A 27,261-nucleotide genomic window follows, 5' to 3' on the forward strand; every position below is an offset into this window, starting at 1 on the left:
AGATTAACTTGGGGGACCTGCATGTTATGCTGCAGTCGGAGGTCACATGGTAAGGTCAAAGGTCATTTTCAGGTCAACGTTAAAGTTTACATGCAAGACTCTCTTATGACACCTAACTCCGCAACCGTAAGTCGCATTTCCACCAAACTTGAATTGTAGTTGGACTTGGGGGACCTGCATGTTATGCTGCAGTCGGAGGTGACATGTTAAAGGTCAAAGATTGTTTTCAGGTCAACGTTAAAGTTTACATGCAAGACTCTCTTATGATACCTAACTCCGCACCCGTAAGTCACTTTTCAACCAAACTTGGATGGTAGATGGACTTGGGGGACCTGCATGTTATGCAGGTCCCCCTTTTTTTTTCACATTTTAAGGGCAAAGGTCATTTTCAGGTCAACGTTAAAGTTTACATGCAAGACTTTTATGACACCTAACTCCGCAACCGTAAGTCACTTTTCAACAAAACTTGGATAGTAGATGTACTTAGGCGACCTGCATGTTATGTTGCAGTCGGAGGTCACATGATAAGGTCAAAGGTCATTTTCAGGTCAACATTAAAGTTTACGTGCAAGGCTCTTGTGACAAGTGTTATTCCATCCCAGTCATTTCACAATGAAGTTTCAATATAATTCTCTTGCGTGCCCTCGCAAATCACGATTTCTGGTTATTTTCATAAGTGGGCGAGACACAAAATTGCTTTTGCCTTGTTTTTAAAAAATATTCATTTTACTCACTGTATGTTTGATAAATTACTTTTCAGACGTTGTGATTTACTGTATTAGCGGCTGAATGGTACGTGTGATGGCAGTACATGTACACTGCACATGCTTTACAGAAGTGATACAATGTACAATGTTCATGGAATGATATCTATTGGATATTTTCATCTTGTTGCAGATGATGGGAATCATTATTAAAAATATTGATATAATTGTTATTAGCAGCATTATTCTATTTATAACTCTGGTTATTATATACAGCAACTTGATATCATGAAATAGTTAATAATAGTTCTTGTATAACATCCCTATGTGCTTCCAAAAGCACTTGGATATTATTACCCCAGCTCTACATGTAGCTTGGCAACTGTAATTATTCACAAAACTATGCCATGGATGGGTTTGATCCTCTCTAGTCCAGAGACTAATCCATTGGGTCCTTGTACAGTAGTAATACAATTTAATCCAGAAAAGACATTTACTTGTAATAGTCAACTAGCAGTTCTGGCACTTGTTAGCCTAAAATTGTAAAGATTTAATGGTCAAACAAGAAAAATGAAATAACTTACCTCTGGTGAGACAAAGTTTATAATATAATTCTTATTAAGTCATTAAGTGCCAAATCCACTCTGTAGAGTTTCCAAGGTTCTTATAGATTTAAGAAGTTGATAAAATCTACATTAATGTTGATCACAATGGATTGAGGTATTCTCCTATCTCCTTGTTAATAACTTATTATTGTTTTATTCTTTCAAGATGTGGAAGATGACTTTAATCAGACCTGCCACCTTTTAGGTGGAACAAGTAGTAGTTACAAACCATCTCTTCCTGGCTATCCATCTTGTAGGTATTTTTCATAACATACTTTGAAAACAAAATGCATTTTCTGAAGAGATCCACAAAGGGGCATGAGGGTAAATAGATTTAGATTCTGCGCATAACACTCAATTTTTTTTGGGGAAAAAAATAAAATGAAATTCTTGATTTACAATTAGATTCATGGCAGAACAATTGTTAATAAATGCAGCTTATAGCAATAAATTATTTTTTTTGTTTCTCATTTAACTGATTTTCAAAAAAAATATTTTTCATTCTGCAAAATTTATCTGAAAATATACATGAAAATGATTGGAGTTCAGAATAAAGGTGTGTGGATAAGTCAAATATTGCATGTTGTAACTCCTCCTTTCAGATTGGGCTATCTAGCATAGTTATATCTATTTACTTTGTCTAACTCTTATACTGTAGAACATTGCTGCAGTAATGTAGAGACTGTAACATCACTTGTAATTATCTCAAGATATTAGTATATTTGACAGTCCCATAGGCTCAATATACCAACCTAGAAATGCTCTTTCCTTTGTTGAAGTTTTTTTCTTGATTCATGTTCCTATGGGGTTCTAGAACAAATTCAGTATGGTTGTCCAAATAGCAACTCTCAACAATTTCGCTAACTTGCATGAATCCAAAATGGCCGCCAGATGCATATTGAAATTAACCTTTTAACCCCTTGCTCTAGAATGATGAGGAATACTCCTTTTAAGGTTTTTGAGGTATGTAGAATCCATTTCTATTATTTTTGCCATATAAGGTCATCTTCAGCTCAAATCCAAGACGGACTCAAGGTCAACTCCATTTTGAAAAATTAAATTTTGAACCATCTGCCCTAGAGTGATGAGGAATACCTCTTTTTGTGGGTTTTGGGGTGTGTAGAATCCATTTGTATATTTTACCATATTGGATCATCTTTAGGTGTAATTCAAGATGGCCGCCAGATGCCATCTTGAAAACTTCAGCCTGATGACCACTTATCGCAGACTACTATATAACAGATCATTGGTTTAGATGATGCATAAAATTCTTATTGAACAAGTGTAAGAAGTTTAATTGATTATTCTTAATCTCACTCGTCATCCTCTTCCTCGTGGTCTTGACGATCTTGATCTTTTAAGACAAGGCTCATAAACCTCCTCGACATTCTCTATCTCAACTATTTTGTAATTTCTCCATGGTAGCACTACTTTAGATCTGAACACATCCATCCAAAGACGTTTGAGTCACTTTATATTTGGTACAAAGAAGAATTCAACAAGTACATAGAAACGTCTGCCAAGGATCAAGAGAGAGTGTGAAGGGCTGGTGAAGTTATCATAGACTATGAGTTCTCCATCACCAGTAATCTGAGTATAGAGAGAGATGTCATCATGAAGAGCAAGAACAACTAACAGAGTATGGCAAGCATGTTGAGTACCTTCAATATAGGAGAGCATACTTCAATGGAGACACCACTTGACTATGATATTGAGGCAGATGTCTCCTATGTCTTCAGGCTACCAGCTAGGGGTCAGAAAGGGATTCATATGCTTAGTGATGACAGATATTTTGTCCTGCTTATCTATTGGGTTTATCAGGCGGAGCTACAGTGCAAGGTACAAATATGGAGCAGTGGGATGGGTACAGTTCTGGAGATCTATGCACCCTTTGTTGACCTGGGACCAAAATGTTTGCAGTTGCTTGGTGTACATGCCCTCAGTGGATGCAACACGACATCATCCATATGGCAAAGGCAAGATAAGTGCACAGAACACACTACTTGCTTGGGATTTTCCAGGTTTGTCTAATATACTTGGAAAGGTAGGGACCACTACTACCGATCTGATGGAAGCAGCAAATCACTTCTTTCTTGCTCTGTATGGTCAGCAACCAGACGTCTATGGAGTCAGCCTGTTTTGCCCTTTTCACAAAGAATCAGGGATGCCACCTTTCCGTATTTATACGGAATTCCGTCTTTTTCCCTGTTGTCCGTCTTATTTCCGTATTTCCGACTTTTCCTGTTTTCTGTGTACTGAAAAAAAGTCGGAAAGTCCTTTTTCCCCCCTACAACTCTCCCGATTGCGATGCATGTCGATCTACCGAGTGAAAGATATTTCCCCGAGATATTCGCTTTTATAATTTATAAATGCGCGCACTGCCCACTACGTTCATTGAGTTATGCTTTTATCAAGGCTTTCCGATTGCAATGGCCCTGCCTCCAACATGCAATAACCTATTGCTGCATGTGTTTCAAGCTTATTTGCAAGTCATGTTGTGGAGAGCTGTAAATCTACCAGCCCCACCTGAGGAGTCGACTGATATTTTGGATGAGAGACCCGAGATGAAATCCCTGTTCCTTTCATTGCTCAAGGTGACCCTGCATGGCCTGAACCGATTGATGTAATTCGCTGCCAGTGTAGGGCACATGATAAGCAATGTACACTGGGATATATGTGGATAACTCAATTAGCATTTATCCTTCTCCTGTAAGACATCTGCAACTTTTCTGGTATAAAAGTGAAATGCTGCAATCCATACAATGTCAGCTACAATGTCAAAGCTGGAAATGATGAAAGTATCAAGATGGAGGATGCCGAAGAAGGTTTTTTTTAAGATTTGTTTAGATCAGGATTGGGGAAAACCACGAGGAAGAGGATGTCCCTCAATGCCTTGAGGACCAGTGGGATGAGGTAAACTTCTCAATCTTGTTCTAATTAAAAATTTGTTTTGTGGGTTTTTTTGCCCAAAGGCTGAAAAAACACCTTAAAAAGATGTATTACTCATCATTCTGGGGCAAGGAGGTTCAAATTTAATTTGCAAGATGGTGTGTGGTGGCCATCTTGGATTTGACCTAATGATGACCTTATATAGCGAAAATGAGAATAGAAATGGATTCTACACACTCTTAAACCCCTAAAAAGGGACATCTATTCCTCATTATTATGGGGTAGGGGTTCAAAAGTTAAATTTTCAAGATGGCATCTTGTGGCCATTTTGGATTTATGCAAATTAGCAAAATTGTCAAAAGCTGCCATTCTATGACCCCATGGGAACACAAATCAAGAAAAATAGCAAAGAATATTTCTAGGTTCAGAAAATGTCAAATCAACGATAGTAAGGTGTTAATCAAGTCCCTCTGAGAAAACTGTTCTCAGTATTAAGCATTTTTGTTTTTTATTAGCAGTCAGGTAGATAGTCATTGCCTCCACACACACATCTTTATCTGCTTACTCATATGAATTTTTCTTTTCTCTGCTTTGTTGTTTTGTGTTCTCTTAAATGATGTTAAAATCATCTCTTTGTCTTGCCCTCTGGAGGTGAATCCAAGACTTAGGGATCCAAATAGTGTCCATCCGTCTGTCACAAATTTCTTTAACTTGGCAACTGCTGGTTCAATTGCAACTTGATGGAAGAAGTACCATCATGTGCTACATGTATAGGAGGTTGAGTCAAAAGTCATTTGTTGTAGAGTACTTCCAGGACTTTTTTTTGTATGTTAAAGTTTGCTTGCAAGTCTCTGTTATGACACATTACTTGGCTATAAGTGGATTGGTTCCTTTCCAAACTGAGATCAAAAGCAGTCTTGAGCCTGCTGAAGTAAAGCTTGCAATAAGGAGAATTAGTGCAACGGTCATTACCAACGGTCTGCTTCTTGAAGCAGACTTGATTGTCAAAATTATTACATTTCATGGGAAGCTTGTTTAGAAGTCATCAGTTAACCAATTATCACCTTTGGTTTTGTTCATTATTCAAACAATTTCTAGACAAAATTTGATTTTTTTTTTAAGTGCTTGTTTTGAATGCATGAATAACAAGTGTAATGGTGTCAACTGCATTCCTGTTTGTGTGGGTTTTATGTTGCCCAATGCAAGTATTCAATTTGTGTAAATTTTTCTGCTTAGAAAATAAATTTTCTCCTTTATCTTTCTAAAAAACAAATTAATTACGCAGCAGATGTACAGTATGTTATGAGTTAGCTTTCCAGTAGAGATGTAAAGTAGCTAGATGATAAATGCAAAGTTACGCACTCACCCCTCCCCTTGGGGGGGGGGAGAATTTTATCATCATTATTATACTTTCAGATCTTCCATTTTTGTGAACAATTTTTAAAAAGTTTTTTGACCAGTAGAATAGGTAATGAACTTTTTAAATATATACATGTATTTTTATCTGTCATAAGCATTAATTTTGTTTCTCCTTTCGAAGTGCAAAATAATGTTTGCTTTTCTCTAGCTGCATAAAAAAAATTGATTTCAATTACATGTACTGGAAATTTGTAGTTTGTAGTATTTTATTGATATTATATAATTTGTCTCTTTTTTCCCCTTTCAAACTCTCATCCCTCATTCCATGTTTCAATCTCTCACCCCCCCTGCCATGTACATGTATACACAACTTACTTCTCTCTCCTTCATACCTTTTGTTATTTATGCTCCTTTTCTGATTTTCCTGCTTCCCTAACCCTCTCTGGGTTTCTACGCTTTTCTGAATCTACTTCACTTATTCCAAACTTCATCTGTCTTTATATTTCGCTTATTTTCTTTTTGATTAAATGCCCCCCCCCCTCCCTCTGTCATCCTTTTGATGTTCTCTCTCTATATTTAGGGGTTAATCTGACAGACCAGTACATGCAGCAATCCAAGCCCAGTAGGAAGAACAAACACAGGAAGCATAAAAAGGGCAAGAGAGGGCGCCATACATCTGTATCCAGTGATGACATTCCAGTCGCACACCATGTGGACATTGTTGGAGAAGAAATGCCAGAGGTAATCTTGAAAAGTTTTGTACATTCCTAAATACATGCTTAATGTATAAAGCTTTAAATCCAATTCTTTACTTATACTTGTCACAAAGGTTTGCGTAAAATGAAAAAAGTTTTAACCCTAAAAGGCCCAGGGAGGGGGGATCATTACCTATATGATCAACTGCAAAGAGGAGATTACTTTCTATCCTATCCAACATTTATGGTCAAGTATAAACCAAAAAAAGAAAGAAAAATGCAGAGAAAAAAATCAATAAAACCACCATTTCATTACTACATGCATGTAGTGTACAGTACAGGACTTTATATGCTCGGATTGGACATAGACACAACACACTAAAAATGGTGCATGCAAAGAAGGGAAGACTATACATGAATAATGCTAATTTACAAGTGAAGCTAGAAAATCATCAAAAAATATGGGCATCAATGGAGAGATTATGAAATTCCCCACAACTTTTACGTACAACTTCTTTCATATAACCTACAAATGAATAGTTGTAGTGTCTCAAATATGATTAATATTAGAAAATCACTCTCTTGAGCATTACCCAAAATAAACTTGGCAAAGGGGGGATTAGTGGCTGGCACTTAAGGGTTGAGTGCACTGGTAGTAGGTGTGTTGCTGGGGGAGCAGGTAAAGAGATAATGAGATGTAAATTTGGGTCTTGTGCTCATGTAACAGTGATTTTGATCAGTTGATAATCAGAACTTGACAAAATAATTTTAATATTCCATGACCATTTTGTGATATCAAACCTTTGTGCTGCAGGGCACTGAAGTCTGGATAAAAAAAAGGTATCTATTGCAAATGGAATCATCACACTTGGTCACCCTAACCTACACAAGAGAATTAAATTGTCTTTTGATTTTTCTTTGACAGGGGGCTGTGCTATCAGATCATGAAGAAGATACAAGAGCTCTAGATGATCCTCATAGAGCATTGGACATTGATTTAGAGAGGTAAAGTTGTATGGACTACGATGATAGTGGTGGTGATGGTCATTGATGATGCTGCTGATGGTGATGATGGTGATGATGATGATAATGGTGATTGTGAATAATGATAACAAGTATATTATTTTTTGTTCCAGCATTGATTCAGTAAAGTAATATTGGGAAGTGTATACCCCCACTGTGTCATATTTGTTCACTTTTCTTGACCATTAACAGGCCACTGGATGAGAGTGACCGTCTCCCAGTGAGGGTGCATCGGAACGCACCTGAACTGACCACCACACAGGAGGAAGTAGAGGTCAGCAAACTCCAAGATAAACCAAAAAAGAAGAGACCAAAAGAAAAGGATAGAGAAAAAGAGAAAACTAAGAAAATTTCCAAAGAGAAGAAAAAGGTACTTTTAATTTGTAATGTATAGTTTTGTTGTCTCACCTGCATAGCAGAGTGAGACTATAGGCGCCGCTTTTCCGACGGCGGCGGCGTCAACATCAAATCTTAACCTGAGGTTAAGTTTTTTAAATGACATCATAACTTAGAAAGTATATAGACCTAGTTCATGAAACTTGGCCATAAGGTTAATCAAGTATTACTGAACATCCTATTAGAGTTTCATGTCACATGACCAAGGTCAAAGGTCATTTAGGGTCAATGAACTTAGGCCATGTTGGGGGAATCAATATCAAAATCTTAACCTGAGGTTAAGTTTTTGAAATGTCATCATAACTTAGAAAATATATGGACCTAGTTCATTAAACTTGGACATAAGGTTAATCAAGTATCATCAAACATCCTGCATGAGTTTCACGTCACATGACCAAGGTCAAAGGTCATTTAGGGTCAATGAACTTTGGCCGATTTGGGGGTATCTGTTGAATTACAATAAAAACTTACAATAAAAAAGGTTTTTTTTGATCTTATTCATGAAACTTGGACTAATAGTAATCAAGTATCACTGAACATCCTGTGCAAGTTTCAGATCACATGATCAAGGTCAAAGGTCATTTAGGGTCAATGAACTTTGGCCGAATTGGGGGTATTTGTTGAATTACCATCATAACTTTGAAAGTATGTTGGTCTAGTTCATAAAACTTGGACATAAGAGTAATCAAGTATCACTGAACATCCTGTGCGCATTTTAGGTCACATGACCAGGGTCAAAGGTCAATGAACTTTGGCCGTAATGGGGTATCTGTTGAATTACTATCATAACTTTGCAAGTTTATTGATCTGACTTTTGAAACTTGGACCTAAGAGTATATCAAGTATCACTGAATATCCTGTGTAAGTTTCAGGTCACATGATCAAGGTCAAAGGTCATGTGAGATCATTGAACTTTGGCCGCATTGGGGGTATTTGTTGAATTACCATCCTATCTCTGTAAGTGTATCAATTGGTCTAATTCATAAAACGTGGAAATAAGAGTAACCAAGTATCACTGAACATCTTGTGTGAGTTATAGTAGTTTTCAAAGTCAGCACTGCTGCTATGTTGAATCGCGTGATGCAGGTGAGACGGCCAGAGGCATTCCACTTGTTTTGCACTCAGTTACTTTTATTTATTTAACATCATTAAGATAAGTACTCACCATTTCATATAGAATTACTTTTATTTAACATCAATAAGATAAGTACTCACCATTTCATATAGAATTACTTTTATTTAACATCAATAAGATAAGTACTCACCATTTCATATAGAATTACTTTTATTTAACTTCAATAAGATAAGTACTCACCATTTCATATAGAATTACTTTTATTTAACATCAATAAGATAAGTACTCACCATTTCATATAGAATTACTTTTATTTAACATCAATAAGATAAGTACTCACCATTTCATATAGAATTACTTTTATTTAACTTCAATAAGATAAGTACTCGCCATTTCATATAAAATTACTTTTATTTAACTTCAATAAGATAAGTACTCACCATTTCATATAAAATTACTTTTATTTAACTTCAATAAGATAAGTACTCACCATTTCATATAGAATTACTTTTATTTAACTTCAATAAGATAAGTACTCACCATTTCATATAGAATTACTTTTATTTAACATCAATAAGATAAGTACTCACCATTTCATATAGAATTACTTTTATTTAACATCAATAAGATAAGTACTCACCATTTCATATAGAATTACTTTTATTAAACATCATTAAGATAAGTACTCACCATTTCATATAAAATTACTTTTATTTAACTTCAATAAGATAAGTACTCACCATTTCATATAAAATTACTTTTATTTAACTTCAATAAGATAAGTACTCACCATTTCATATAGAATTACTTTTATTTAACATCAATAAGATAAGTACTCACCATTTCATATAGAATTACTTTTATTTAACTTCAATAAGATAAGTACTCACCATTTCATATAGAATTACTTTTATTTAACATCAATAAGATAAGTACTCACCATTTCATATAGAATTACTTTTATTTAACATCAATAAGATAAGTACTCACCATTTCATATAGAATTACTTTTATTTAACATCATTAAGATAAGTACTCACCATTTCATATAGAATTACTTTTATTTAACTTCAATAAGATAAGTACTCACCATTTCATATAGAATTACTTTTATTTAACTTCAATAAGATAAGTACTCACCATTTCATATAGAATTACTTTTATTTAACTTCAATAAGATAAGTACCATTTCATATAGAATTACTTTTATTTAACTTCAATAAGATAAGTACTCGCCATTTCATATAGAATTACTTTTATTTAACTTCAATAAGATAAGTACTCGCCATTTCATATAAAATTACTTTTATTTAACTTCAATAAGATAAGTACTCACCATTTCATATAAAATTACTTTTATTTAACATCAATAAGATAAGTACTCACCATTTCATATAGAATTACTTTTATTTAACTTCAATAAGATAAGTACTCACCATTTCATATAGAATTACTTTTATTTAACATCAATAAGATAAGTACTCACCATTTCATATAGAATTACTTTTATTTAACATCAATAAGATAAGTACTCACCATTTCATATAGAATTACTTTTATTTAACATCAATAAGATAAGTACTCACCATTTCATATAGAATTACTTTTATATAACTTCAATAAGATAAGTACTCGCCATTTCATATAAAATTACTTTATTTAACTTCAATAAGATAAGTACTCACCATTTCATATAGAATTACTTTTATTTAACATCAATAAGATAAGTACTCACCATTTCATATAGAATTACTTTTATTTAACATCAATAAGATAAGTACTCACCATTTCATATAGAATTACTTTTATTTAACATCAATAAGATAAGTAATCGCCATTTCATATAGAATTACCTAAAAGTAAATTATATGCATATGATTTTTCTTACATAGAAATTTTATGTAGCTTTTTTATTTAAATTTTGTATGTTTACTGCAAATGAAGAGTGTATTTTTTAATCCTTCATTGGCATTCATGATAATGAATTCATATTGAAATTAAGAATGTTTCCAGGGAAATCTTCCACACATTCCTTACAAGTTATTAAATGTAAACTACATAAAAAAATTATCTGAAATAGAGTGTGGTATGTCCAATATTTCCTAACAATGAATATTTTAAAGTTTGTCAATGTCTCTCTCTCTCTCTCTTGAGACAAAATTGTATTTCCTGCTTTTACATTTATTGTTTTGTCAGGAAACACCTTTTTTTACAATTTTTTTTGTTTCATAAAACATTTTAGATGATTTTGTTGTATTTTGAATAAATTCTTAATATCCTGGAAATCGATTCAATAAAAATGAGGGATTTATATCTTGCTCTTGTAGAAGAAGACTAAGTCAAGTAAAACTGAAGAAGGAGCTCCAGCTGACCTGGATCTCATGGGAGAAGATACAGAGGAGCCTACAGTCAATGGTGCAAAGGAAGAAGCTCCTTCTCCCTCTAAGGAACCTATCAAGACTCCTGCTGAACCAGCGGTATGTCAATTCTTTCTGGCTTGCTTATTTTATCATGTAAATTGTGATACCTTTAATCTATATTTACTTTGCATGATTTTGTAGTGTTTGTATATTGGTGTAAACATGTTTAGTGTTTAGGGTTGGGTTAGGGATGTACTGCAAAGTGAAGGGAGATGTAAAGAGTGGTTTGCTGTGGGGTGAATACTGCCAGTTCACCTGAGACACGTAACTCTTTTACTACTGGCCAATATTATTAAAAGATAAACATGGTAGGTGTAAAGTGTCAGTGTATGAAGAAAGTTGTCCTCTTCAGTATTTTTTGAAACACCATACTTTGTTTTAAGTAAGTCCGTCAAGAAATGTGCTACTTTCCGTAAAGAGATTAATCTGATCGGTAGAACTCAAATAAAACAAATTTTTATCTTTCCACAATCAATTTTGTTTTTACCCTGTGAGCATTTGCCTACTCGTTTCTGCAGGCTTCTTCAGACTAGCGCTGACTTGTCATAGATGGGGTATAATCGGCAGTCCATGAGAATGAGATTGTATGTAGTATAGTGTCCATCATCTTGGTTCATGGAAAGTTCTTCTGGATGTTAATGGCCTTCCTGATCCATCTTGTGTATTTATTGTCATTATTCTAGCTAGGATTGGCTATTATTCCCGTTTTTGGTGTGGTTCTTAGGGCTACATTGTCACTTAGAAAGGGTTGACTCGGCCTCCCTCGATCTTGTGAAGTGGGCTTTGCTCAGAATCTGTTTCTTCTTTGAGTTCAGACTTCCTCACTTCAAACTTCCTTGCAGTTCCTCTGATATACACATCATTGCAATCTTTGCTAAGAATTTGGTACACTACCCCTGTTGAGTCCTAAGCTGATCTTTTTTGTCCTTTGGATGGACTAAGAATGTTGCGAGTTTAGCGAGAGGATGCATAATGATTAATACATTGTACTTGTATGGCTTCAGATGTATCCTTTCCACTACCATTTGGCTTCTTTTGTGTCCCAGTTACCGGCTTCATCAATTCTTCTGTCTTCTGAAAAGACATCCAGTCTGGATAAGCACATTTCTTCATACTATTTCATGATGTCTTCTTCAGTCTGAACATCATCTGACTTTGAGATGATGCTTCATGTATGTCAAGAAGAGTGTGGTAGACTCCAAGTTTATGATACGGCGAGTCAGCGCTAGTCTGAAGAAGTCTGCAGAAACGAGTAAGTGAAAGCTCACAAGGTGAAAACAAAAATGATTGTGGAAAGATGAAACTTTGTTTTACTTAAATGTGCTCCAGTCACTGTGCTGATGGTTTATCATTGGAAATGTGATAGCTTTAATGTGGTCTGTCTAGTTTGTATGATGTTAGTATACATTCAAAAACATGTATGATGTAGCATGTTGGTGTTTGTCACGAGGCACAAAACTATTTCAATAAAAATGAAATAACCTTCATATGGCACTTTAGAATGATAGACTCTGCATATCATGTTTTCCTTTGATTATAGCATGTGTAGTACATGTGACAAATTCACCTGAATGAATATAAACTGGGTCCCAAAAGAAACTCATCAAACTTCACAAGCGCACTACACAAATTTGCTAAAAATTCAGCCCCCCCCCTGGTTTTCTTAGGGTTAAACAGGTTGAAGGATGTAGCTATTTTACGCACCCTTCTGGCCGTGTATTTTTCTTGTAGTGCTGTGGATTCATTGTAAAGCATTTTGCATTTTGGGTACACCCATAACAGAGGTGACATCTGAAATACGCAATCAGTCAAAGAAATGACAATGATGATGTGCTTAATACCTGTGTGTATACACCTATAATGCCATTTGATAGAAAGCACATGTGATCTATTCATCTTTACCATCCTACAAAAGTTGGTAGGGTTCAAACAAACTTCCCACTACGAATTCATGTTAAAAAAAAAGATTAATGTACGTTTTAAAATTTGTGATGTTTTTAATCCAATATTACAGGTATGTAAAAGTGCCTTGTTGCACTCATAAATGTGCATTATTTGTATATTATTAGAATCTTTCTGTTGTGGCCAATGTCACACTTAACTATGGATTATTGACAAATTATTATAGTAGATATTTGCATGCTCACCTCTTTATTGTTTATATTTTGAAACACCCTGTAGCATGGCATTGTGAGATGTATGTATTTCTTTCTTGTGTGACAGGTGGATGATCTAAGCTTCTGGTTATCCCAAGATACACCCCAAGTCAAACCTGTTATTCAAACCCCAACCCCCACCCCTATCACCAATGGACAGGGTTCCCTGCAAAGTTCTATTGTAGACCAGGTTTGTTCTTTTCAAATCCATGTTTGATCCATTAGAGCTGTAGAAACTGTAGACAAATTTATACCTCGGTCACGTTTGCTCTACGGCGGTGGCACAGCGAGTCGAAAACCACCTATATGTACTTATTACAAAAGAATATTAAAACGGCTGTTTTTGTCTCGCCGTACGGCCACCGTAGAACAGATGTGAATGAAGTATTAGACATTGATATTGTGGCATGTTTTTTCTGCATGTTTAATTACACTGTATCTTCTTGAAAATTAATGAATATTCAGATACATCCGCCACCCATTTTTCTCCATTCTTACTTCACTTGATAAACTACTTGATGTTTTGAGAGCAACATTTCATACATGTATGAACTAGCTCATGAAGATACCAATCATTTATAACCTTGATGTTTATCTTCTATGCTGTAATCAAGACCGGCCAACTTCTCTGCTATAAATGGAGTTTCTCCTTTTCTGAAAATAAAGATCTGCCAATAAGCAGAGCACTCAGTGTATTTCACTTCACTTTGATTTGTTTGTTCTGTTTTAGGGGGCCGTGAGAATCCCCCCATGTGCAATTTCTAATACAGATATTTCCAATAGGGATATCACAATTCTATGATTCAGTAGTTTGTATTGCACAGGAGGTAGATCTCTCAAGTACATGTATAACACATTTTATGAGAAAGTATACTAACCTCGCCACCTCGTAACCTTGACGTGATTTGTCATCTAGATCTATCTTTACAAATCTGAGCCTATTTTTTACAACATCAAAAATTAAAGTTGTACATGTATTAAACTTGTAACTTAGATTTATTTTTAATTTTTTTGGGGGTAGACTTCCACCTAAAAAAACGTCTAGGGGTATTCCCTTTGGTGATGATGTATTCACTTTTGTTGCCAGCTGATGGTAAGAGAGGCAATGGGAGCCCTTGCTGCCTGCCTAAACTCATGGAAAGAATTCTGTCAGTTAGGCCTCTAGGCTGGTGATCTTCCAGTTCATATTATAGTTTATATATCATCTTTTTTTTTCAACAGCTGATAAAGTTTCGATGTTTTCTTTACTGTGATGTATATTTAAGTTATAAATGAATACTTTCTCACCGAATTTAGACTTTTCAAGAAATAAATGCATTTACTGTAGAGAACTGCATTTTCAAGTAATTTCTGAAAATCGTAGGAAATAAAAGATAGATACTGGTTGTAGGCTGTGTAGTGATACTAAGAGGTTGCTGTACTGGAATAGATAGAGTAGAAATTAGATCTTGAAATAATTTCTATCCAAGTTTGTCTCACAGTCACACACACACCCATGTTAAACATAGATTTTTTTTTTGGGGGGGGGGTTAATGATTTGAGATGAAAAATATAATAAGCCCACATTTATATTTCTTTGGTGATGTTTGGGTGTGTATGGGTGTGAGAGTGTAAAAATGTATTTTTTCAAAACTTAAATCTAATTTCTCATTATTTGATGCTAAACAAATGCAATCAAGCTGAAAAATTTGTGCTGCACAATGAGGACACCATTTTTTTTTTCATTTTTCAAATGTTGGCAGGCTTGTTAATCTTAATTCTGAAAGGAGTATTTATCTGCCCACCATACATGTAGATGTTGCCAGAGGTATTATGTTTTCGGGTTAATCTTTGGTCCTTCCCATATTTGCTCTAATAATAACTCAAGAAGCCTTTGATGGATCATCTTCATATTTTGATCATGTATACGTATGTTTATGGGAATAACATTGACCTGCTTAGTATTGGGGTATGCAGGTGAGATACTCAAGGACCTCGCAATGGAGGAGGCATAAATGTTGACCATGTGCAGTTGAGAATCCATCTAGTAAATTGGCACTGATCCTCTTGTTATTAATATGACCCTGCTGTTGCAATAAATCCAACCTGAATTGAACCATTGAAATTTGGAGCTAATAATTTTATGAAATTCGCTTTGGCTGCAATTGCTTTGATAGAACAGGAGCACATTAGATATAACCTTCAAACCTAACTTTTAGCTGGGATTACCTCCCATAAGTTCAAGATGATGGAATTTTTAATTGCTATTGATCCTAATAACAGAAGCCCTCCAAGAAACATCGCAAGGACAAGAAGGGAAAGAAGGATAAAAAGAAGAAGAAATCAAGCAAGGAGAATTATGAAGCAGTAGGAGAGATAAAAGACATCTCAGTAGAACAAACACCAGATCCAATCATTCCTGTAAGTCATCATGAGAAGGAGAAGGAGCAAGAGAATAATGATGATGATGGTGATGATGGTGATGATGGTGATGGTGATGATGGTGATGATGATGGTAATGATGGTGATGGTAATGATGGTGATGATGATGGTGATGATGGTGATGGTGATGATGGTGATGGTGATGGTGATGATGATGATGATGGTGATGATGATGGTGATGATGGTGATGATGATGATGGTGATGATGATGATGGTGATAATGGTGATGGTGATGGTGATGATGGTGATGATGATGGTAATGATGGTGATGGTAATGATGGTGATGATGGTGATGATGGTGATGATGATGATGATGATGGTGATGATGATGGTAATGATGTTGATGGTAATGATGGTGATGATGGTGATGATGATGATGATGGTAATGATGGTGATGATGGTGATGATGGTGATGGTGGTGATGATGATGATGATGATGGTGATGATGATGATGGTAATGATGGTGATGGTAATGATGGTGATGATGATGGTGATGATGGTGATGATGATGGTGATGATGATGTTAATGATGGTTAATGATGGTGATGATGATGATGGTAATGATGGTGATGATGGTGATGATGGTGATGATGGTGATGGTGATGATGATGGTAATGATGGTGATGGTAATGATGGTGATGATGATGGTGATGATGGTGATGGTAATGATGGTGATGGTAATGATGGTGATGATGGTGATGGTAATGATGGTGATGATGGTGATGGTAATGATGGTGATGGTAATGATGGTGATGATGGTGATGGTAATGATGGTGATGGTAATGATGGTGATGGTAATGATGGTGATGATGGTGATGGTAATGATGGTGATGGTAATGATAGTGATGGTAATGATGGTGATGATGGTGATGGTAATGATGGTGATGGTAATGATGATGATGATGATGGTGATGATGATGGTGATGATGATGGTGATGATGGTGATGATGATAGTGATGGTGATGGTAATGATGGTGATGATAATGGTGACGACAATTGTGATGATGATGGTGGTGGTGATGATGATGATGGTGGTGGTGGTGGTGTGGTGGCTGTGGTGGTGGTGATGGGGATGGTGATGGTGATAATGTTGATGGTGAAAAGGATGGGGTTTGGGGGAGTGATAAGGTTTAGGAAGAGATGATAACCAATAATTTTCTATGAACTTTATTTCATGAAAGTTGTTTGGACTTTGAGCATTGAAGTATGAATTTTAAAAAAAATACAGTCTTGTAATGTCATTGAAGCAGGAGTTGAAAATAGATTTGAAAGCATTTTAACATTTCTCTTTTACATGTAGAATAACATTATTACTCTGAATCAAATTTCATTACTTCTATGTGGTATGAAATTTGTAGATAAGTGCACTGTACCATAATAGTCTTGGTAATAAATGTTATTTGCATTAAATTTATTTCAGGCCATGTCAAGTTATAGGCTTCTTGCTGAGAATGAGTCTATTAAGATGGTAAGTGATCACAATGTCTCGCTTTACTTCCATTCACCTCTGTCATTCTTAATTCATTTCTTTCGCTTAACTTTTGACATAATGGAAAAAAACTTGTGCTGCTCAAATGAATAAATGAAGAAAAGTCATCACAAAATGTTCATAGGCATGGAATACACTCCCAAAATATGTACTGATGAACAATAGCACCTAGCCCCTATTTAGTAATCTATTTAGAATGTAATAATAATAATAATGGTGGCTAATAGTACACAGGTCCACCTTTTCGATACTCATGGCGCTTTACAAAAGGCCCTGCTATTTTTACCTCGGCTAAGCTAAGTTTACCCTTACTATCTATGCATATACATACATGTATATCTTTAGTATTCATTAGCTTTGACAGTATCAAAAGTCAACATGCTTCAGCCAAAAGCACAGGTCAAAATTTATGGTATAATGCTCCAAATTTACAACATAATTTAAAATTATCTTTTTTTATTCATCAGGAAAATGAAAGGGCAGTTTAGCCGAACAAAAAGTTGAAATCAATAAAAAAGAAAAATAATCAAGCATAACCCCACCCCCCAAAACAAAAAAATAAACAAAATTAGATTTAAATAGACAGTTAAGACGTTTTAAAGATTTGTTCAATTTCACAAAAACAATTATGTGCACATCCTGGTCAGTATGCAAATGAGGGGACTGATCACATCACCAACTCGCATTTTCTTTTGTATTTCATTATATAATACATGAAATATCTATTTTCTCATCATGTTCCTGTAAAACAAAGTTTTTTTCCTCTCTGAACATGTGGAATTACCATTGTAACATTTTGTGGTTCAGTCAAGAGGATCCTTGTTGTCAAATCTGGAAAAATTGAATTATTGTATGATTCAAATACTAACAAACAAAAGAAATTGTGATTGAGTGACATCATTGACTCTCTCATTTACATACATGTATCACTGAGTTGTGCATATAACTTTTCTGTGAAAATAGCAAAACTTTAAAATGTCAAACCTTATTTTACACCAAATTTTGATGAAATTTTCACAGTTATGCTTGTTTTTCTTGATTTTTCTTGTTTCAAATTAACTTTTTTCTTGAGTGGACTTGACCCTTAAGAACAAGGTCCATTTTTTTTTGTGTGTGTGTGTAGTCTCAATAATCTTATCTCCTACATTAAGTGTTTGTAGGAATAGAATAAAGTAGAGGGAGTGGGAGAGGGGGATTTCTTTGAATGCCAGGTGAATCTGGCTACACCCGTTTTGGGGGACTTAACATGATTTAAAACCTGTATTGGTACTACTACTACTTTTGTTGTTTGATTCTTTTGTTTTGTTTGAGTCTCGGCTCTTGTATGATTTAATTATGCTTTTGTTGAATATTATTTTGATAGACATATGAGACAAGGGTAGATCCAAAGCAGAACTCTCAAGTGGTCATCTCTGTTATCTTTACCAATCTTACTTCATCACACCTCAAAGCTTTAGAATTCAACGTTCTTGATTCTCTCAACACCAAGCTTATACGAGAGGTGAGTTGTCAGGTTGAAGACATTCCAGTTACCATGAAATCAATGTCATTTTTACCAAATTTTGCACAGAGTTACTTTAGTACCTAAATACATGGCAGATATGCAAAAAATGATATCTCTCATGTGCTTGGTTCTTTGCTGTAAAGCTTTGAAGTTTGCCCAAATAAAGTTTCTTCAGAATTATGTAATAACATTAATTGGGCATTTTAAGACCTCACGAGATTACAACATTGACTTTTCTCTATTATTCTGTCAAAGTTTTTACAGTAGAATTCAAAATTGTTTAGTTAAGCTAAAGAGTCTCTTCATATGGCTATTCATTAAAAAAATGTAGTGTGCAATGACAAAAACTAAAAAATCTCAAAAAAATTGAAATCTATAACAAATTTAAGAAGTACAATGAAAGCTGCACTTTATTCAAAACTCACATCATTTTCTTTTCAATTTTGCATAGTTGTAGAGCAAGGTATACTTCAGAGGTGTACTTAAAAAAATGGGTGGTCATGTGTGTGTTTTTAAACTATCACCACTTTTGATAGAGCTACTATGCTTTTAAGAATTAGAAATGGATTAGAATGTATGACTATGAGTTTGATTTGAATCAGTACTGACTCTTTGATGAATAGATTAGAATGTATGACTATGAGTTTGATTTGAATCAGTACTGACTCTTTGATGAATGGATTAGAATGTACAACTATGAGTTTGATTTGAATCAGTACTGACTCTTTGATGAATAGATTAGAATGTATGACTATGAGTTTGATTTTAATCAGTACTGACTCTTTGATGAATAGATTTGAATGTATGACTATGAGTTTGATTTGAATCAGTACTGACTCTTTGATGAATGGATTAGAATATATGACTGTTAGTTTGATTTGAATCAGTACTGACTCTTTGATGAATGGAGTTGTAACAAAAAGTACAATTTTATTGGTTCCTAGTCAATCTACTCAGCAAAATGCATCAATGATCTTGATAGGTCATTTTATTTAGTTATCAATCGTAAACTATTAGGTTGCGGGCCCTGGTATAGATTAGTTACCATATATATGTCGTCGTCTTCGTCGTGTTTTGACAGCGAAAATGAAGATTTGCCACTAGCAAATATATGCTACACGCACGTCTTACCCAAGGAGAGAGGGCCAGTAAATTTCTTTCAAGTAAAGAGCAAGAACAAATTTAGACTTTGCTGCATTCGTTGGTATAGACTATCTGGGACTTCGTAATAATAATAGCTATTCGTGCAGCAGAGAAGTTTGCGATTGACTTGCATGCAGCCCGGCACAGGGAGCAGTGGCTTAACGGGGGGGAAGCTGTCCCCCCTGGCGGAGTTCACCGGGAAATTAAAAAAGGGTAAAAGAAGAAAAGGGGAGAAAGAAAGGGAAAAAAGAGGAAAGGGGGGGGGGAAGGGAACTAAGAAAAAACATAAAAAGTGAAAACTGGAAAAGGAAAGAAAGAAGAACAGTTAGATTGTCATGAAAAATTGATTTTATTTTTAAAAAATCGACTCGAGCATGCAAAATCATAAACAAAATCTTGTTTAACGTGGCGTACAGACCAAGAAAAAATAGGAAAAGGAAAGAGAGAAGGGTGAAAAATATGTTATCTTCTTTAACATTATGTCAAAATCTAAAATTGGATCTTTGTAATAAAAATGTAAAAATTTTTGCTCGCTCGCATTGTTTTTTTTTACCCGATACACCATATCGCCACTCAAAATCTTGCCTCATGATGCCATTGCCTGCCCCCCCCTTTTGAGAAGCAAAAATAATAAAATTTGTAATGTAAAAACGCCATTAAAACAGAGGTGTGCCCCCTCTTTTGAAAGTAACGTGGTACATCTATATTTATGCTGGCCGGGCTGGTCTCCCGGGGCCATGCTGCATGCAAGTCAATCGCAAATTTCTCTGTTGCACGAATAGCTATTTTTATTCTGAAGTCCCAGGTAGTCTACACCAACGAATGCAGCAAAGGCTTAAATTTGTTCTAGCTCTTTACTTGAAAGAAATTTACTGGCCCTCTTTCCTTGGGTAAGACATGCATGTAGCATATATTTGCTATTGATAAATCGTCATTTTCGCTGTCAAAACACGACGAAGACAACGACATCTTATCCGCCATTGTAGATTCTACAACGAATAAAAAATAAACGCGAACAAGGTTACATGCATTGTACACGCTTGCACGCGTTCGCGGATGTCCTTAACACACGGGGTGAATGGCGGAATTTCCAGTCGAATCAATGGTACGATTTCGCATATTATTATTTCAATTTTGAGATCAGGAGCAGAATTTAGCGATAGCAACATGTTGCATGTATTCACTCATAATATTTTACATATTATCATGACCAAGAACCGTGGTTGCATTTGCCGCCCCACGGAAAGTCACAATTTTAGTGACCATCCCACAGTCTAATATTACATTAAAAGATTTCAGTTGTTCTCTATTACTTCAAAATGAGCTATAGATTTTGAAAAAGAAAAGAAAAAAAAATCTTTTGTTTTTACACCTCTTTAGTTGTAAAGCCCAAGTCTGTTTTGGTTGTATTTTGGAAGACTGATATGTTATCTTTGTATACAGGCTGGAGCATCACAGCATGATGGAGTAAATGTTCCGTTCCAGCTTCCTCCAGAAGCATCTAATGAAGGACAGTTTGCATTCACCATCCATGCTATCACCATGCCACAAAAACTCAAAGGAACACTCACTTATATGGTCAAGGTAAGAAGATTGAAGTCTGACACACTGATTGTCAAATTAATGCATCGCTGTATTGGTCATATAGTGTACTACTGTGTGTATTAAGCACTGAGATTATGCATTTAAATACTGTGTCATGTGCACTTTGTCTCTGACTTATTTTATTTCAATATAAATCTTTATGAAACACCCCCGTAAATTGATAATCATTATTTTCAATATTTTGCTTGGAGTTACCTATAACTGAGAGACAAAAGAAAAAAATAATAATCCATTGCTTGCAACCCTTAGGTCTCTCAGCCCAAAATTGAGTTAGGATTGTGTTTATAACTATTAGATTTGCCTTCTTTTTGTTTATCCAATATAGGATGATAAAGGTTCTACCAGTGAGAAGATAGATTTCAAAGTTAATCTTCCAGTCTCTGCTTATATGCTAGCCACCCCATGCAGCAGGTAACCCTATCCCCCTCCCCTCAACATTTTTCACAATAAATTTTTGATGCAAAAAGATCGTGATGTTTTGTTGTAACTTTTTTCTTTTCAAGTCTCGCACAACTTTTAAGATACCAAATTTGTGAGAGACCAAGTATGCGGCTCCGAAGTTATGTAACACTTTGTAAGTGCATGTCAGACCCAAAATTGCTCAAACATGTGATTTCATATACAAATCCAATGAGAATTCTGTATGTAGCCAAAATTCATAAATTGAATCATTGTTGTCTCGCCTGCATAGCAGAGCGAGACTATAGGCGCCGCTTTTCTGACGGCGTCGTCGTCAACATTGAAATCTTAACCAAGGTTAAAGTTTTGAAATGTCATCATAACTTAGAAAGTATATGGACCTAGTTCATGAAACTTGGACATAAGGGTAATCAAGTAATGTTGAACATCCTGCCTGAGTTTCAGGTCACATGACCAAGGTCAAAGGTCATTTAGGGTCAATGAACTTAGACCATGTTGGGGGAATCAATATCAAAATCTTAACCAAGTTTAAGTTTTTGAAATGTTGTCATAACTTCTAAAGTATATGGACCTAGTTCATGAAACTTGGACATAAGGGTGATAGTGTATAACTGAAGATCCTGCCTGAGTTTTAGGTCACATGACCAAGGTCAAAGGCCACTTAGGGTCAACGAACTTTGACCACCTTGGGGGTATTTGTTGAATTTGCACCATAACTTAGAAAGTGTATAGATCTACACATGAAGTTCATGAACATAGACATAAGGGTAATCAAGTATAAATGATTGTTTTGCACATGTCTTAGGTCACATGATCATGGTCAAAGGTCATCTTGGGTCAATGGACATTTTATTCTTTTGTGAATAATTATGTAATAGCTGTTTTCAAAGCCAGCACTGCTGCTATATTGAATTGTGTAATGCAGGCGAGACTGCCAGAGGCGTTCCGTTTGTTATTTTTACTGATTAAGAGCAATAGATTTCAGGTTATTTATGACTGAAATATTGTTGGCGACAATTTCCATCAAAAAAACAATGAAAACCATTAAGTAAAAAACTAAGAAATACCTAAGAAATTTAAAAACAATAAAATACATAAGAAAAGAAATTGATTTGGTCAATGGGAGCTAAAGTGGGGTATCGACACCCCACTTTCAGTTTTTGGGAGAGTTTCATTTCTCTCGTTTAAACTGGGGAGTGGTGGACTGGCAGCTGATAAGAGCTGATATCACACAGCAACCAATGATGACCACAGTGGTGAAGTTGGATCGCAGCTATCTATCCAATTTTTTAAGAGCTTCCTGACCCTTCCTGGCTGACAAAATCTAGGAATAATTAATTTTTATTCTATTTGTTTTAGGACATGGCATATCCAAAAAAAGATTCGAAATTAAGATGAAGATCAAAGTGGAAGTTTAAACGATGCAAAATGACCCACAATTGGCAAAATTAGTTGAAGTAAAGCAATAGAAGTTCATGTCTATTGCATGTCTCTATTGAATGTATCTCTTCCTCTCTCCCTGCCAGTGCTGCCAGGCGATGAGGGTCACTTCTAGGGGAAGGTGGATTACATCTGGGCAAGTGTCTGTTTAAGGATTGCCATTCTTGCAAAGGATTGCTGGCGGGGAGGGGTTTGTGATCTGGTTAGGAAGTCAAAATTTGGGTGTGATGGGTGTTGATAGTTTAAATGAGAATTTTCCTAAAGGCCCAGTTATGCTACAGTCACACTGCCAGTTAAAGTAGCTATTATCCGTAAGCATTTGTTAAAATCTGTATTATCCTTATCCATCAATCTGGGCTCCGTAACACAAAGATTAGCGATCAATCGCTAAATGAACTGACCCATCACTATCAATGTTACACGCGCATTAGGTTTGAGATACTGACCAGGGACCAATCGGTGCTGTTCTTTCGTATTTGCAATTAATCGCAAACCTTTGTGTTATGGAGCCCTGCAGATCAGCAGCAGCAATTTTGAAAATATAAACATTTTGCTGCAGATGAAATATACATCAGCATCCGCAGAATATGCATTATCCATTTGTAAAATACATGAGATATGTAAACCCATCTGAACAGAAGGCCTACGTAATTGATCCTAGGATTTTCACCTTGGTTACACATTGCAATAGGGTGTATTTTTTTTTCCTTTTCTTGTTTTATTCTGTTTTTAATGGGAACTGACAGCAACATTCTCCTCGCAAACACCATGCCCCCCCCCCCTCATCTGGGGAAGTTAAACCCAGTTAGATGACATGAACTTGAATCAATTTACAGTTCTTGGTGACAAAAGCAGATTAGGGCTTCTTCTTACAATGAGGTATGATTGACCAAATCAATCTCAACTGTAAGAAAATCCATCCATACCATATTTTTTTTTTAGGAAGTTTGCACAATCTCCTTAGTAAACAAAGAGAATTACACAAGAGAACAATGAATGAATGAATATACATCATGTTGGGTGTTTACGATACTGACCGTCAATAGTTGCGATTGATCAGATCAATGGCAACTCTGTAAGACGAGGCCCAGAAAATCAATTGCAAATAAAATAAATATTGCAAGATATACATGTATGAATAGGTTTGGAAACCCAAAATACATGTATATTTGTAATTAATCACAAGTTTCTTGCAACGCTCCTTTGGTGTTTTCTGTGTTCTCATTTTGTACATGTACATTAAATTTTACTTTTCTTCATGAAATTAAAAACTTTAAATTATTTTGTCTTTACAGAGAGCATTACTCTGAACTTCTTGGAAAGGGTGAGTTGTCAGCCAAGAACTCATTCAGCACAGCCCCTTGTTCTGTAGACTTTGCTATCGTCCTTGCTCGTGTCTGTTTCTTCTCTCACATGGCGGTGGTAGAGAGGGTTGAACGTACTGCATCCTTGTTTAGCTGCTCTATGAAGGGACATCAAGTCTGTGTGCTAGTCAAGACTATGGTACGTCAATATTTGGATTGGGTGGTGTGGTAAAAGCTTCTTCAACTTAAGTGTTAAAGACTTGTTTGTATTCCAAAGCCAAGAAAAAAAAAATAAACATCAGTTGGTCAAGTCTCTTGTTTTTTAAACTGTAGGTATGATATCAAAGAGTTCATTATCCTCCTCTTCTTCTATAATGTCTTGTAATATCAAAGTCTGTTACTGAAACAAGACTATTCTATATGGATCCATTCCAGCAGAAGAAAATCAATCGTGCTGCAAGAATCAGAACGCATACAAAAGAAAATAAATAAATAAAAAAGGAAGGGAAAGAAAAAGAAATAAAAAGGAAAAAAGAGAAAAGAAAATACAAAAAAGAGAAAAAGAGGAAGAAAAGAAATGGAAACAGAAGAAAAGAAAAAGGAAAAAAAAGAAAAAAAAAGCATGAAAGGAAAAAAGGAAAGAGAAGAGAAAAAAAAGACAAAGAAAATAGCAGAAAAGAAAAGGAAGAAAAAAAGAAAACAAGAATTAAAAGAAAGAGAAGGAAAAAAGGAATAAAAAAGGAAAAAAAAATTATAATAAGCTACTGAAAATGATCAAAAGCTGTGGCAAAAATAGTCAATCCTGACTGGTTGCCAACCAAGGAAAGAAGAAGAAGAAGAAATTCAACCAAGTTTCACATATGCGTAAAATTTCTAACTTTAGTGACTGAAGTATGAAGCAAATATCTTCTATTCATTGAATAGACTTCTCACGTTTAAAAGTCCAATCTTAAGACCTTGTTGGTGCCTTTTGAAGATTTTGTAAACAAATAGCATATTCAGTGTTAGAGATGGCCCCTATTTACAAATTGGCTGACTCTTCATTACCTAGTCATCTGTGTAGGTTGTGAACTGTAATAGCAATATAGCAATGGTCTCGGACGAGAGAGTGAGGTCGACGATGCGCAACTCTTCTTCACTTTAAACAAAATTCACAGCGCAAGTCATCAATCATCCTTTCATCAACTTCATTTACCAAGTCCTGTGGCGTCTGGCACGCGACGTAGCGACAGGGTGGGTACACTGGCAGTCGTAGCCGCAATCCTACACACAGGCGGCCCAGGCCATATGGTCGCTATGCACTGACCGGAGCAGCAGTGGATTTCGGCAGCCGTCTGGGTGACCGAGCAGCCCTCTTTAGGAACGCGCTGCTCACCTCCATGGCATGAGGAGAGGACTAGAAAAGGTGTCCCAAACATTGCCTGCTCCACCTAACCCTAACCAGAATACCGCGTCTGGTGGGGGCCCTACTATTGCGGTCGAAAACAAGGAAAGAAGAAAACAAAGACAACATATCTTAACTTTGCGTCTTGGAACATTCGCACTCTCCTCGACAGAGATGTCTCAGAGAGACCCCAAAGACGCACAGCATTAATTGCGAGTGAACTTGGAAGATACAACATTGACATCGCTGCTCTAAGCGAAACCAGGCTGGCAGGTGAGGGAGAACTATGTGAAAGAGGTACAGGTTATACATTCTTTTGGAGTGGACGTGGACCTGGAGAGAAACGCGAGTCTGGAGTTGGCTTTGCGGTGAAGACAGCACTGGTTGGCAAATTAGCTGGTCCTCCAAAGGGTTTTAATGATCGCCTTATGACAGTTAGACTCCCCCTTTGTGGGGAAAGAAAGTTCATTACCATCATCAGCGCATATGCCCCTACCATGACAAACCCTGATGAGACCAAGGACAAGTTTTATGAAGACTTGAACAGTGTCATCACAGCTGTTCCCCATGCTGACAAACTCACTATCTTTGGTGATTTCAATGCGAGAGTTGGCCATGACAGCGTCTCCTGGGAAGGTGTGATCGGGAACTGCAACAGCAATGGTCTGCTGCTCCTTCAAACCTGTGCAGAGCATGGCCTTTTGATTACGAATACAGTGTTCAACCTCCCTACCCAGAACAGGACCTCATGGATGCATCCACGCTCAAAACACTGGCATCTCATTGATTATGTCATAGTAAGAAAGAGGGACAGACAAGATGTACATGTCACTAAGTCTACGTGTGGCGCAGAGTGTTGGACAGATCACCGCCTTGTCGTCTCCAAATTCAATCTCCATGTTCAGCCCAAGAGACGACCACAAGGCATGAAAGCGCCAAAGCGTCTGGACATCAACAAACTGAAAATCGACAACTTCAAACAGTCTTTTTCCGACACCCTGGAACAACGCTTACAGTCCACTTTGTTGGAAGGCCAGGATGTCGAGAATGCATCGGCTGCACTTCGTGACACGTTGCATAACACAGCCATGGAGTGTCTTGGGCCAAGCACCAGGAAACACAAGGACTGGTTTGATGAAAACTGTACTGAGATCAAGCAGTTGCTAGAGGAAAAGCGCCGGGTCTATAAGTCTTATCTTGATGACCCAACGTCATTAGCTAAGAAAGAT

The 27,261-nt window shown here is 36.0% G+C and overlaps 1 protein-coding gene across 8 annotated transcripts in view; it reads left to right on the forward strand.

Moving 5' to 3' along the window:
• The window catches only part of LOC121424483 (AP-3 complex subunit delta-1-like), a 99,096-nt gene that overhangs the window by 58,381 nt on the left and 13,454 nt on the right, over window positions 1-27,261 (forward strand). For 5 of the 8 annotated variants that reach the window (XM_041620184.1, XM_041620181.1, XM_041620180.1 and 2 more), the window contains 11 exons: window positions 6,138-6,298; window positions 7,178-7,257; window positions 7,468-7,645; window positions 11,074-11,223; window positions 13,390-13,512; window positions 15,585-15,722; window positions 17,164-17,211; window positions 18,596-18,733; window positions 21,323-21,463; window positions 21,810-21,895; window positions 24,640-24,847. In XM_041620184.1, coding sequence (XP_041476118.1) covers window positions 6,138-6,298; window positions 7,178-7,257; window positions 7,468-7,645; window positions 11,074-11,223; window positions 13,390-13,512; window positions 15,585-15,722; window positions 17,164-17,211; window positions 18,596-18,733; window positions 21,323-21,463; window positions 21,810-21,895; window positions 24,640-24,847 — 1,451 coding nt within the window. The remainder of the gene's footprint in view (window positions 1-6,137; window positions 6,299-7,177; window positions 7,258-7,467; window positions 7,646-11,073; window positions 11,224-13,389; window positions 13,513-15,584; window positions 15,723-17,163; window positions 17,212-18,595; window positions 18,734-21,322; window positions 21,464-21,809; window positions 21,896-24,639; window positions 24,848-27,261) is intronic. The other 3 variants (XM_041620183.1, XM_041620186.1, XM_041620187.1) reach the window with 2 other exon arrangements.

The sequence above is a fragment of the Lytechinus variegatus genome, chromosome 11, assembly GCF_018143015.1.
Source record: "Lytechinus variegatus isolate NC3 chromosome 11, Lvar_3.0, whole genome shotgun sequence".
NCBI lineage: Eukaryota > Metazoa > Echinodermata > Echinoidea > Temnopleuroida > Toxopneustidae > Lytechinus > Lytechinus variegatus.